Source organism: Maylandia zebra, linkage group LG10 (assembly GCF_041146795.1).
Source record: "Maylandia zebra isolate NMK-2024a linkage group LG10, Mzebra_GT3a, whole genome shotgun sequence".
NCBI classification, from domain to species: Eukaryota; Metazoa; Chordata; class Actinopteri; order Cichliformes; family Cichlidae; genus Maylandia; species Maylandia zebra.
In genome coordinates, this window is record NC_135176.1 from 14,894,446 (window position 1) to 14,908,169 (window position 13,724).

General features: G+C 39.7%; 1 protein-coding gene across 4 annotated transcripts in view; it reads left to right on the forward strand.

The window, feature by feature from the left end:
• nrg2a (neuregulin 2a) overlaps positions 1–13,724 on the forward strand; it is a 78,495-nt gene that overhangs the window by 53,349 nt on the left and 11,422 nt on the right. For 3 of the 4 annotated variants that reach the window (XM_004564045.6, XM_076889136.1, XM_076889137.1), the window contains exons 4-5: positions 6,847–6,967; positions 11,658–11,716. In XM_004564045.6, the coding sequence (XP_004564102.1) occupies positions 6,847–6,967; positions 11,658–11,716 (180 nt within the window). Of the gene's footprint in view, positions 1–6,846; positions 6,968–11,153; positions 11,231–11,657; positions 11,717–13,724 lie in introns of all 4 variants that reach the window. The other variant, XM_076889135.1, reaches the window with a different exon arrangement.

Consider the following 13,724-nt stretch of genomic DNA (forward strand, 5'->3'; position numbering starts at 1 on the left):
TGTTTTAAGAGTTTTCTTTACATGTGTGTGTTCCTTTTCTTGATTACTCCAAGTTTTTGTTCCAGAGGGTGATTGGAGTTAAAGAGTAGGTACTGGTCCATGTGTGTGGGCTTCTGGTAAACCTCAGTGTTAAGGTTTCCATTTTCCTCAATGCTCACAGCACAGTCCAGAAATGGCTGTTATCCTTTGTATCTTCTCTTTTGAACTTTATGTTTTTATCCACTGATTTGATGTGAAGAATTAAGGATTCTACTTTTTGGGTTTCGATTTTGATCCAGGTGTCATCCAAGTATCTGTACCAGTGGCTAGGTGCTGTCCCTTTGAAAAAGCCAAGAGCTTTATTTCCCACTTCCTCCATGTAAAGGCTGGGGACACTGGGGAACACTCATGTTTTTGTCTGTAGAAACCCTCTTTGTATTTAAAATATGTGGTGGTAAGGCAGAGATCGCTATCTTTTAAGAGAAGAGAGAGACCACATCAAAGGACACAATGGTTTCATCTGGATCCAGTGTACTTTTCTGAACCTTGTTGGCAAAGTAGGGGGAGCTTTTGATGTGATGGGGTGTGTTCCCCACAAGAGGATGGTGACGAGGTGCTTGGAAATGTTGTAGGTGGCTGGGTGTGTATAACAGGGTATAGCATCCCTGGGTACAGACAGTGGTACGTAGTAGGGCTGCACGATTAATCGTTAGAAAATCGCGATCTCGATTCATACTTATGTGCAATCTCATTTCCAAATGACAACGATTTAAAAAAAAAAAAAAAGAAAAAGAAAAAAGAAAAAAAAAAGACAACGATTGTACCGCATTTTGATCCGGGACGTAATCTGCATGAAAACAAGCGCTCACTCTTCCTGCTCAACAAATGACAAGGGCGGAGCCTTATACCACGTGATACAGAAGCTGTGCGGTGTGATGCTAAAATTAGCAGGGAAAAAACAACGGAGAGCACGTCAGGGATGACGAGAAAGTGACAGGAGAAAATCCTTCCGGTCAACCACCCAAACATCAATAACGGGAACCTTATACAGCGCTTCCCTATACACGTCGAACTCCCGCAGGCACAAAGAAATTACGGAGGCTATTACTTATCACCTGACCAAAGATATGGCTCCCATCAACACTGTGCTAAACGAGGGATTTAGGAAAATGATCAACACCCTAGACAAACGCTACACAGTGCCGTTCCGCAACTATTTTTCTATTGTTGCACTACCTGCTCTATACACGCAGTGTCGAGCAACGGTGGAGACGGAATTTCAAGCAGTACAACATTTTGCGGCAACAACAAAACGTGAGACATTTGTTGTTTTTATGTTTATTTATTGTTTTTATGTTCAGTCTCAATTGTTACGAAGTTGATGTGCAGTTAATAAGTGCAATAAATATTTATACTGGAAAAGAAAATCGTGAGAGAATCGTGATCTCAATTCTAAGCCAAAAAATCGTGATTCTCATTTTATGCAAAATCGTGCAGCCCTAGGTAGAGTGGTCAATGGCTTTATCATTTTTTCAAGTTGTTTTGGCAACTGATGACTTTCTTTTTGTAGTTACTTGGGGGGGTCTCATCTTAAGGCTTCATTGGTGTTGTTGTCATGCCTTGGCACATGTGATGAGACACATGATCAATAGTGGGTCAACAACCCTAAAGGACTAAAACCCGTGACTCTCGACCATTTGGTCTTAAAACTGAAGAAGCTTCTCGGATGAAAGTGAAGCATCTTCAAGAAACTTAAAGAGGTTCAGTAGCTGTTTTTCCAAGCTCCTTAGATTACCATGGCCTGGATGACTGAGAACCTACACAGACATATGTTATATAAAATGTTTTACTCCAGGTGCATTCAATTTCTCTTAAAATATAAATATCTATTTTATTGACAGAAGGCATGATGATGGGAATAACCAAACAGTTTGGTTTTGCAAAAAAAAAAACAAAAAAAAACTATAGCTTGCTGGGCGCAAAGCTAGCCTTCAGCATTTCAGGGTTTTTAGATATTTTACTGCAGCTCAGCAGGGTTTTTACACATGCTTTTGTCAAGTTTACAAGTTTATCATAAACCCTAAAGTGCACGAACCTATGATTTATAGATGCATCAGTTCAGGTCCTGTGTGTTGGCCTTTAACTGCCGTAAACCTTTAAATCTGACACAATTTAAAACACTGAGTCTCCTATTGGTGTTTTCAAGTTTTTAGTCTGCCTCTGAAATTAATTGTATGTTTCCTATTTAGGCCGTCCTGCTCACAAGCTTAAACCATAACTGTTATGAAAATAATACGGATAGTGAGGTTTTTGTAATTTTACACATGATCATTTTACTTTGTATCTCGAATGCCGTAAACATCAACAACTGTTTTATTATACGCTTCTGCTGACGGTGTATATGTGTATGCTTTTTTAGTAAGAATTCCTAAGCTTTCTGTACACAGTGTGCAAAAACTGGAACTTTTTCTTCACTTTTCTTAAAGCAGAGGGTCTGCTATGTGGGAGTAACTGGAAGACACAAAGGAAAGAAGGGAGGACAGCAGGGAAAAGGAGTAGGGGAGGATAAAACTGGGACACTGTGCTACATCATAGATGTTGATGACTGAAAACCAATAGTAATGTTAATGTTAGGATAACTGCAATCTTTGAAGCCCACTGAAAGCAGTGCTTGAATCCTGCTAAAATATGTAAAGTGACCTTTTTCTTAAGAAATCATCAATTCCTCCATGCCAGTAGGAGTATGTTTATATAGATCATTTATTAAAGTTATACAAATAATATTTTTATATGATTCATTTAAATTCATTTTAAACATTTGGCAGAGAATAGATTCAGTAAAATAGAAGTAGATAGTTTTCTGAAAGTGGGATCAACTCCAGGAATTATTTTTTTTGCCAAATTGTTAAGTCATCATTAAACACTTTCATTGTTTTGATATATTTAATGAATCGTTGCAGCGATATTAGCGTGTAATTTCCTTCAGTCAGTTGGATTTGCTGTTCTTCTCACTGTATGGAGTGTAAATTGTGGTCTGCAGGAATTTTTCTGCTCCTCTAGGAAGCCCCTTAATATTGCAGGTGGTGTTTGTTGTTTAGGTAAATGAACCTTGTCGGCTGAGGAGATGTGTGGTCTCCACCTGCAAGCATTCAGCTGTATGGCAATAAAAATATAAGCCCCATGCTACAGCTGTCCAGATTTAAAGCCTCTTCGCAAACTGTAGCTATTTATCAAGTTTAATCCAAAACAGGGATTTTGGATATATTGTTTAAATGCCCTCATTCCAGTTAGCTTACACAGGGCTGATCTTCACTTTGAACATTTTATAACAAGGAGTACAGCTAAGAAAATAGCGCCTTTACCCGTACCAGTATACCTTATTTTGGTTTATTTGGGGTTTTTTTAAGTCATTTATTTCTGTATAAAAATAATGTGATCTTAACAAATATAGGTTTCAGTTAGTTAAAATGTATCTAGCAGCCCTATTAGACAAAAAATATGTGTAATTTTGAGATTTTGCATCTGACTCTTTTTATGTGAAACAGCTCAACTAAGTGCAGGAAGTTGTTTTTTCACTTTTCACTTTTTCATTGAAAATGATGACAAAGAGGGAAAAAAGGTGACTACTGTGGAACTAATTTGGTATGACCAGTAGCAAAATAAACATTGACAGCAGAACTTGTCCATGGTTCAGATATAGGCCTTGATCTTTCCTATGTGAAGTCTGCATGTTCTCCACCTCCCCGTGTGGGTCATCTGTTTTCCACCCGCAGTCCACCCACATGCACGCCAGGTGGACCGTAGATTATCTGTGACTACGAGTATCGTGGCGTCCACCCGTCCTGTGGAGACTGATGATCTGTCTACGACGCTCCTCTGATTTCCACTGGTGCATTCTGGGAAAGGTTGCAGCCTTGTGCAGCTTGTTTGTCCACATGTTCCTGCACAGGTTTTGCACTTGAATCCTGCACGAAGTTTCCATTTTGAGCGTGGGAGGTTTCTTTGGTTTTTTTTAAAAAAGGGTTTGCCCGACAGCTTTTTCTGATTTTTTTTCCCCTCTTTTTTTAATGAAGTGTTTTACGAACCAGTCCTCCAAGTGAGACATCAGGTGATGAAGTGGTTCTGATCAATGGGTAAACCTGGAAATATTTTAGGAATATTTGGACCTATGATAATAAATAGGTGTGGTGTTGTCTTGGGAGCATTACTTTTTTTTAAGGAATTTTGGCAGAACAGCGTGACATCGTAAATTTACCGTAGTAAAATTTTACCTCTAAAATGAAATGCTAGGTATAAATAACACCTTTTATCGACTTATCTCATCGCGATTTAACCAAGTGGATTTATGTCTTTGTTTGTTCATTGAATGGATGGATGTTGTACTTTATTCACAAAGTAATTTTTGCCCAGCAATGACACGCTATTTGATATATTTTGGTATACTGCATGTGTAAAGAACAAAACATTTTTTGGTTATATAGTGTTCTGATTTATTCGTGCTCTTCACTCATACTGGCAATGACGCACAGACTGATGTCATTTGTTTGCTTCTCTATCCTAATAAGCATGGGAATTAACCTCTAATGTAGTAGCCAAACCAGAGGTGAGCTTCTGCAGTAAGCAACGCACTTCTCCAGCCGGAGGGTATAGTATGTCTTTACGGAAAACAGCCAATCTGGCATGTGAAGAAGAACGTTTTCACGGGACTCTATGTACTAGATTAGATTAGATTAGATTAGATTAGATTAGATAGAACTTTATTAATCCCTCGGGTGGGTTCCTCTGGGAAATTCGATTTCCAAAAAAGCACAGCACCGACAGAAGTTACAGAATATTATATATATATATACACACACACACACACACACACACACACACACACACACACACACACATATATATATAAATACAGAGACAATATAAATAAAATATACGAAGGGGATAAATAGAATAAATAGGAATAAAAAAATAAAAAATAAAAATACAAGTGAATTGCACATTTCAAGTATTGAGGTCTATTGCACTGTTGACTATTTACAAAAGTATTGCACAAAAGGTATTGCACAGTGAGGTGAAGAGGCACTACAGCTTAGTTGTTCCCCCCTCCTTTGTCCTCCTGTTTCCCCTCCCTCTCCCCTCCAGAGAGGAGTTAAACAGTCTGATGGCGTGTGGGACAAAGGAGTTTTTAAGTCTGTTAGTTCTTGTCTTGGGGAGAAGCAACCTGTCACTGAACAGACTCTTCTGGTTGTTAATGGCCGTGTGCAGAGGATGCCTGGCATTGTCCATAATGTCCATCAGTTTCTTTAATGTCCTTTTCTCTGCCACTGTCACCAGAGTGTCCAGCTTCATGCCGACCACAGAGCTAGCCCTCCTGATCAGACTATGTACGCCCTATTGCTTTGTTCAGCATTAAGAAGATATATAGCAGCCAGGTGCTGCTAGTCAATTGAACATGATTGATTGATGTTCAGTTAATGTGTGAGCACCTGTATAAAAGCAGATGTTTTGGAAGTTTGCTAGTTGCTAATGTTAACAGTAAGCTATAATCTTCCTAGAAGCAAATGTCCCAGCAAATACTTCAGAAGAACAGACTGTGCAATGTTTAGAGAGATTGGAAAAAATCCAAAACTAGATCTCAGACTCCAAACCTGAGTTGGCATGTTAACTGGTTAAGTTCATGGCAGTACAATACACACACACACACACACACACACACCTCATACGCACTGTCACTGGTGGACCATGACCACCTCTATGTATCGGTGTTCTAGACTAAATGTGAAGCCATCTGTCTGACAGCTAAAGCTTGGCAGAAAGTGGGTTTTGCAATAAGACAATAATCCCAAGCACAGCAGCAATTCTGCAACAGAACGGCTAAAAAAGGACAAGAATCAAGATGCTACAGTGACCTAGTCAGACCAAGTTCAGACCTTCACGCGATTGAGATGCAGAATGACGTGAGAGACTGATAGAGGCTGGGATGAAAAGTATAAAAGTATAGGATGCAATTAATTCAAGGTATTGCTGCTAAAGATGTTTCTACAAGCTTCTGAATCAGGGAGTGTGCTTAGTTTTCACAGGACTGACATTACTTACAGTAAACCCAGTGGCTATGCTTGATAAAATGAGTGTCAGGCTGCTGAAGCCAATATATTGTCAGTGTAAAACTCTTACCAGCCGAAGACTTCTCTATGCCTAACAGCCACATTCTCCCAAGGTACTAACATCGTCTGAGAGCAGGTACACAATTTCCATCACATGTCAGTATCTGACATGTGAGGTGCACTCCACCCTTCTCAAGCCCAATCCTGCCACAGTGAACCTTTCTCAGCACTCTCATTCCTCTAAACATCCCTATTTTGATTCCGATGAGCAGACTTCATCCCAAACAGATATCTGTTCAATGGGGGGGATTAAGTGCAGATACATGACATTTCAGGCCACTCCAAGGACCTGAGTCGAGGCATAAACACCTCCTACGCTACTTCAGGGAAATATTTATCTTTGCTCATAGAACTTGTTGAGATAATGTCAACACTCCTTTTGAGAAACAATTACATTTGTACATGAAAGACTAAGAGTCCTTGTGGAATTACAAGTGTGGCATTTAAGTAACTCTTTAAGAAAAACTAGAGATACACACATAAAAGTCATATTAGTCTTGCAGAGATACAAGAAAAACTAACAAATTTTTATTAAATGAAAATCCTCTTCATGTTCATTTATCATGACGTTTCCTTGTTTTGACTGCAAATTATTGTTTATTCATCTGGCTGTGGCTATAAAGGAAATAAAGCTGACGTTATAAAGGATCCACTGGGTCAGCTGGAGGTAATTTGTCATTTTCTTCTCTGTGTTTTTTCTCAGTGACCACAACGCTATCTCCAGGCTCAGGCCATGCCAGAAAATGCAACGACACAGAGAGAGCCTACTGTGTGAATGGCGGCGACTGTTACTTCTTCCATGGTATAAATCAGCTTTCCTGCAAGTGAGTAATCTCTTCTATCCTTTTCTTTTCAAGTATTTTTCTTCTTGGCCGTTGTTGTTTGACAGATGTTTTGTCCCACAGTCCAAATTAGAGGCTCTTTTACGGCATCTTGACTTTGATAATCATCTTCAGCTATCTAACTACAAGTTTTTACCTTGCTTTTTGTTTTTGTGGTATAGCTCGATTCCCCTTCCTTCTTTCAGCAGCAGCAGCGACGCATCACAGGAATATGCTGCCAGTTTGTCTAACTACCCACCTGTTGTGTATTTTAACACTAATAATGGAGTGAGGCGATGGTGTGCTCATCCTTTTAAGTCATGTTTAGTGTACAGGAGGGCCGCACATTAAAAGGCTTTTCAAAATGTCATGAGTCACTGGTTTAGTCGCGAGCAAATATTTATGCCTGTTAGAGGCCCCCAATGAGGTAAATAGAATCATTGCTTACATTTGGCAAAGGGGATCAAGACCTGTGTGTAAAGTGCGTTGGAGGAACCATGCATCTTAGCTTTTCAGGAGGAAAACAGGTTGACATTATCACGGAAACAACCTTTTTTTTCTTTGACATTTACATGTGAGTTTGTGTTAGCCTCGAAATCAACATTATTTGGGACCATGTGCACGAGAGGTTAAGCTAAACAAGTGGTTTTCTTTGTAGAGGACTAACAGTTTTTGTTGTTTTTTAAAAATTTATTTTAAGAGATGAAACAACCACTTTCTTGATTAGTCATTTAGTAATCAGAAAAACGCCCTGCAACTACTTGCATTAACTATTACTCATTTTTAGTCATAAAAGCCAGATGTTCACTGGTTTTAGATTTGGGAATGACTATTGGCTGGTTATCTGCTGCTATTTTAAAATAAAATCATTGATTTTGGGCTGTAGATCAAACAAAACAAGCAATTTCAAAACCGTTCCTTTGGAAACTGTGACTGTTATTTAGAGTTTCTTACATTTATTGGACCCAAATACAGTTGTATTCAGAATTTTATTTACACTCAATATGGGCATGAACGTCATGGTAATTTTGGCTTTTAATGATTTAGTTGAACAACATACATCTTTCATGACTTTAAAAACAAATATTTGGTGCACAAGTTTAAATTTATGTAAGATTTTCACTACCTTTCCTACGTACATTTGGTTAAATGTACATTAGAAAGTTACACCTCAATCAGACACTTTTGGTAGCAGTTAACAACCTGGATTAATTCTGTCTGGATATTTGACCACTCTTCTTGGCAGAATTGGTAGAGTTTGTTTAAAGTGGTTGGTTTCCTGGCACAGGCCGAACTTTTAACTTCACTTTTTGATGTGTCTGTGGGATCATTTTCTTGTTGGAACATGCAACTGTCTACACGTTTCAACTGTCTAGCTGTTGATCTAAGGTGAAGGTAGCAGGTAGTCCTACTTCTATATTATTCCATTCACTTTGTGTAATCTACCACTGCCACTGGTGAGTGCATGTAAACCTTTGAGCACAGCTGTATGTATTAGTTAATCAAAAGGAAAAAAAATAGGTTACCTTAGTTGTAAAAATCAGTTAAACCTTATTGTGTAGTTACAAAACAAATGACATCTGCTTGCATTGTTGTCAGATATTCTGATGTATTTTCTCTTCAACCATATGCTAACATAATCCTTTTGGCTGATTTGATATAGAGCTGAAACACTAGCAAGGCTTTCTGTGCCCAGTTGGCCGCAGGAAGAATGCTCGACGAGCAAGCAGGACATGGCTGCAACAGCCGTTCAATACGCTGTGTACAAATTGGAGGCAGCAATAACTCAATTGCTGCAGCTAATTCACTCACGGCTAGGGCATGGGTCCAGAAAAGTTGGATAATGCAGTGGTGAAGGCCTGCAGGGATTTGTTGCCCCACAGCCATCTCATTCAATATAGGCCAGGCTTCAGTGGGTATTACTCTCTGGCTAAACAAGTCCTGCAGACAGCTAGTCCTACTTTTATTCCCAGCTCCTTCACTTTCAGATAGAAACTTTTAGGTTGAGGTAAGGTGATGTGATAAGGTGAAATGATGTGAAGAGTGTTGAAAGTTGAAACCTGCTGTTATTTTCATGCAAAGCATGCATAATGTGCAGAAAAAAGAACTGTATTTGTTAGTTGTGTACATTCAGTCAGGACCACTGCAGCCAAAAAGGGAAAATAATTATTTCCATCTGCAGGACTCTGGCGTGCAGAAGATTATTAGTATGGCTCTAATCTGGGACTTTTCTACACTTTTAGTTGCTTACAAGGAAGGTGAAAGCAACTTAAATAGGTACCTCATATGAAATTTGATGATTGAACATGCAAGAATATCAGCTTAAGCATAAGGTGAAAAAAGCTGGCAGTGAGATCTTCTGATGTGCTTGGATTGCAAGCCAATCTTGACATTGTGGCTTCCCTCAACTAATTATGTGCTTGTTATATTTTTGAATCAGCTGAAACGGCTCGAATAAAGGTGCTCAAAATTTGACTGAGATGGTTTTAAATCGGGCGTATACTCCACAGGTCTCACAGATCTCCTGGGTAATGCTCATTACAGATACCTGATTTTTTTTTTCTGTCTTTCAGTTTGCTTCCTACTGTCTGACCAGCGGTCCAAATCCAACAAAATTACGTTTATAATGATTCAAAACAAGGAAAAGCAGCAAACCATCAGAGACACAGTGATTAGAAGTTTTACTATTATGTAATAAATTGACTGTTTCAGTTCTATACATGATGATACAAGTACAATGAAAGTTGTTGAACAGAAGTGTCTTCCTAAGAGAACGATAGTTATCACTTCTTTATGGAACTTATTAGAAGGGTAATGAGTTGAGAAAGTTCAGTGTATCTACAGTTTGTAGAACATTTTCATAAACATTGCAAAGTGTTTGTTTTCCTCCTGAAAGTTACATGTTTATTTTCTGCACCTCTGTGGTCATTTGCACCCCGTGACAGTTTATTTCCTTCATCTTTCAGCCAAGTTTCCTCGACCTAGGTGGCGCAATTCCCCCCCCCCGCCCCCACCCAGTTAAACACCATCACTCAGGATGAGTAACTCATTGCCGAATATTTATGGTGCTCCCAGGAGGCACTGTGTGGACCCAGTAAATCACATTTGTTGGATCAGTGGTCTAGTTGTGGCTCTGGGTAGATTGTTGGTGGCCCTGAAAAGACCAACTTCTCATCCAAATTGAGATTATAATGAGGAAATGTGGTTTAACCCAACGCTCCTGATGGTGATGATAGTCTGTCCTCAGTAACAAAAACCTAACGCAGCCACACATTTGAAACTTTGGTCTTGACGCTGACTTCAAAGAACAGCTGAACACATCCTCGCGTGTTTACCAAGAAACATTTACATATTCATTTTTTTTTCCTTTCCAAGCTGGAAATTAAAATTTGGGATTTTATTTCCTTATTTCCTGATCTGACTGCTTTAACACTCTGTGCTCTGGTATCAGTTATAAAACAGTCACGTTTGCAGGTTATGGATACATCCACAAGGATTCCAACAGGCTCCAAGAGAAAGAGAAACATTTCCCAACTTTCAGCTCTGTTTCACTGCTTTCCAAGGAATGATTTATTGATTACCTATAAAACATTGCCTGGTTTATCCCAAGCTACATTCTTATTCTCCATACACTCATGAAAATTGCTCTTCTCTCATCCCATAGACAGAGTTCAGAAAGCCATGGGACTGTCAGTATCCTGAATCACATTTATCTCTTTTTATAAAAGCCCATATTATTATTATTATATGTCATTATATATGTTTTTTTTGGTTCTTTCTCTTTTCTCCTTCTTCTTTTTTAATTCCGCTGCCAAGATGAGAGCCCAGGCTGAAGTATATTTTTACCCTTTTTTGTTTGTCAGTGTGTCTGTAAGGGGGGGGAGCTGCTAGCTTATCAGAGAGATGCAGCATCTGCTAAGCATTACATTTTTGTGCAGATTGAGATCAATTTAAAACTGCGAAATTGGGCACGTTCATCAGCAGAGGATGCCCTCCTTGCTTTGTTTGCACTTTACTGTGAGTTTGGTAGCAGTTTTTTTGTTGTTGCTGTTACTTGTTTTGTTGTGTGTTTAAACATGCTGTGACATTTTGCAGAAATGTGTGTGAAGGGATTCAAGCCCCTGAAATCAACCTCACTCTCTGTGTGTTTTTTTTTCCTTTTCCATAACACTTGTCTGCTCCTTCCCAGATGTCCGGATGGATACTTCGGCCCTCGATGCTTACAGACTGAGCCACTGCGGGTGTACATGCCCAATCCTTTCAAAAGTATGTTCAAATGATATGAGCAGCTGACAACAGAGACACAGTTGTCACTGGATTACCTCTGTGGACTCTTGCTGCCCTCCTCATCCCCCCCACTCCCCCCCCCACCAGATCTCTTCCTCTTTCTCCTCCTCTTCCTCCTTCTCAGGTCAACACGCATTGAGCTGTGCACTACACCATGCACACGATGGTGTCATCCAAAGGGAACACTCTGCTTCTGCTGTCTGTAGATGTTCTGTTGTTCTAATTCTGTGTCTCTCTTCCTCTCTCCCCCCTCTTCTCCCCCCCCCCTTCCCTTCTTTCTCACTTTTTCTTACTCACACTGTCCTTTTCACTCCACTCTCTCCCCCTCTATTTTCTTCCTTTCTCTCACTCTTTCACCACCCTCTTCCTCCTTCTCTCTTTCTTCGGCTTTGTTTCTTTCCATCAGGTGTCCAAATGACTTTACTGGTGATCGCTGTCAAACCTACGTTATGGCCAGTTTCTACCGTATGTCAATTTCCTCTTCTGTCACTGTCAGTCTGTCCTCGTGTCACGCGTGCATGCTGGGTGTAGAGACCGCATTAATTTCCTGTTATTACCTAATAGTTTTGTCTGTGTCTGCTCTGGTGACTCATTCACAAGCTGGCATAGATTAGTGGAGTCTGTTACTGTGTTTGGTCTGCATGTAATATTGTGTGCCCTTTGACTCAGTGCAGTGCGTTGCATGCGCATTCGCAGAATAAGAGTTCGTAGCGAGGCCGACAGCAGCGAGTCAGGGTGTGAGTTTGCTTTGTGCAAGTTGATTTGCACATCGCAAGTTGCATGTAACGACACAGTCTAATGGCAAAATAATTACAAAAGGACTTTGTTTAGCCCACTTACTAATGATGCCTGTTCTCGCAATCAGCTTGAAACATGCAAGCACGTTTGACCCTAAGTAGAGCTTGTATGGAAAGCCAGGCCCAAACAATTAGTCGCAACTAACAAGCATGACAAATGACTGGCTCTATCAGGTGGAGCACTAACTGATAACAGCAAGCTTGTAAAGAGCCCTTATTTGAGAGGCTGCAACCAGCTGAAGCTGAAATGATGGTGCATTTCTTTCTACTAGGATTTATTAACTATTGATAAACAGGTGTGAAAGCGTAACCGTTATCATCAATATAAAGATCAAATATGAAAATGAAAAAACAAAATCACACTGATTTGATTTGATGTCGGAGATAATCATGGATTCCAAAAGAAAAGGCCCACTTACCGCAAAACTTTACAGCACCTGCCTCGCATTAGTTCAAAATTAGCCAAGATGGTAAATGTGAAGCACTATTTGTTTAACTTTGAGACCAGTGGATAACTTGCGGAGGACCTAAATCACAGCCAGCCTGTAGAAAACACTAAGCTTTGTTAGGTCCACACAAGAACACGCTGATCCAGAAGAAACAAAATGGTGTTCGCACGACAGATAGTCCAAACACTGTACTGGAGTGCCATGTCAAGCAGCTTTAGTAGCCTGGGGTTAGAGAACTAAACCCTGCACCATCCCACACGGCAACATCTGCAAACACATCTATCAACTGCGTTGTTATACTAAGATTAGAGGACGTTTTGTGGACGACTATGGCCTGATTGATATTGCCCTTAAGGGTTTTAGCTTTAAAAACCAACCACATGGTGGGGATTCTTGTGGAGCGTTTAAATGTCAGTATTACTTGATTGGTGATTACTTGTACAGTGAGAGACGTGACATTAATGAAACGTAACGACTGAAATTTCAAAAAGTCTGGACTTGATTCTTTAGGGAAAGCACTGCATGCACAGGTTTCAAGTATAAAAATGATATATAATTAAATCCAAAGCCTGTCATTTATGCTGGATAATGGCAGCATCATGCCTTTGCAAGCCCATATGGTTGCGATTTAATGTAACATTGCATTCAGAAAATAACAAACTGCATCTGCGTTTGGAGTTTCCTAATGCTCATCCCTGTAGTCTGACTTTTCAAGCTTACACATTCTGTTTGTTGTATATTGGCACAGAGTACAATACCCCCAAAAAACCCCTTCTTAAGTACAAGTAATTTCATCTCACATTAAGTTGTAATGCACTGTGCTGAAATTGCTTGTTTTTCTGGCAGAGCAGACAGTGTTGTGTGGGAGCTTTTTTTTCCTCCCCCGTACACTCACACACTTTTTCTACATTCTGTTTAACTTCAGCGCAGCTGTGCATCAAGGACAGCGTTTATTTCCTGTTCTCATCCAGCTACACAAGTACAGACCAGCCTTGTATTATTTGCTTTGCATGGTTATACAACCAAGTAATCAAAAAACAGACAGAAGATGATAAAAACAAATAGTAAAACAATGAGAGAGAAAAAAAAGCGTGCACCCTCTTTCCGTTACAACACTATCATGGGAACAGCTTGGCTTTTAGTCTTTACAATCAAGTAGAACTGCTAAAATTTTAGTTTAAAAGGCAGACCCTTGTGCTCACGCACATCCGTTTCATAGTTAAAAAC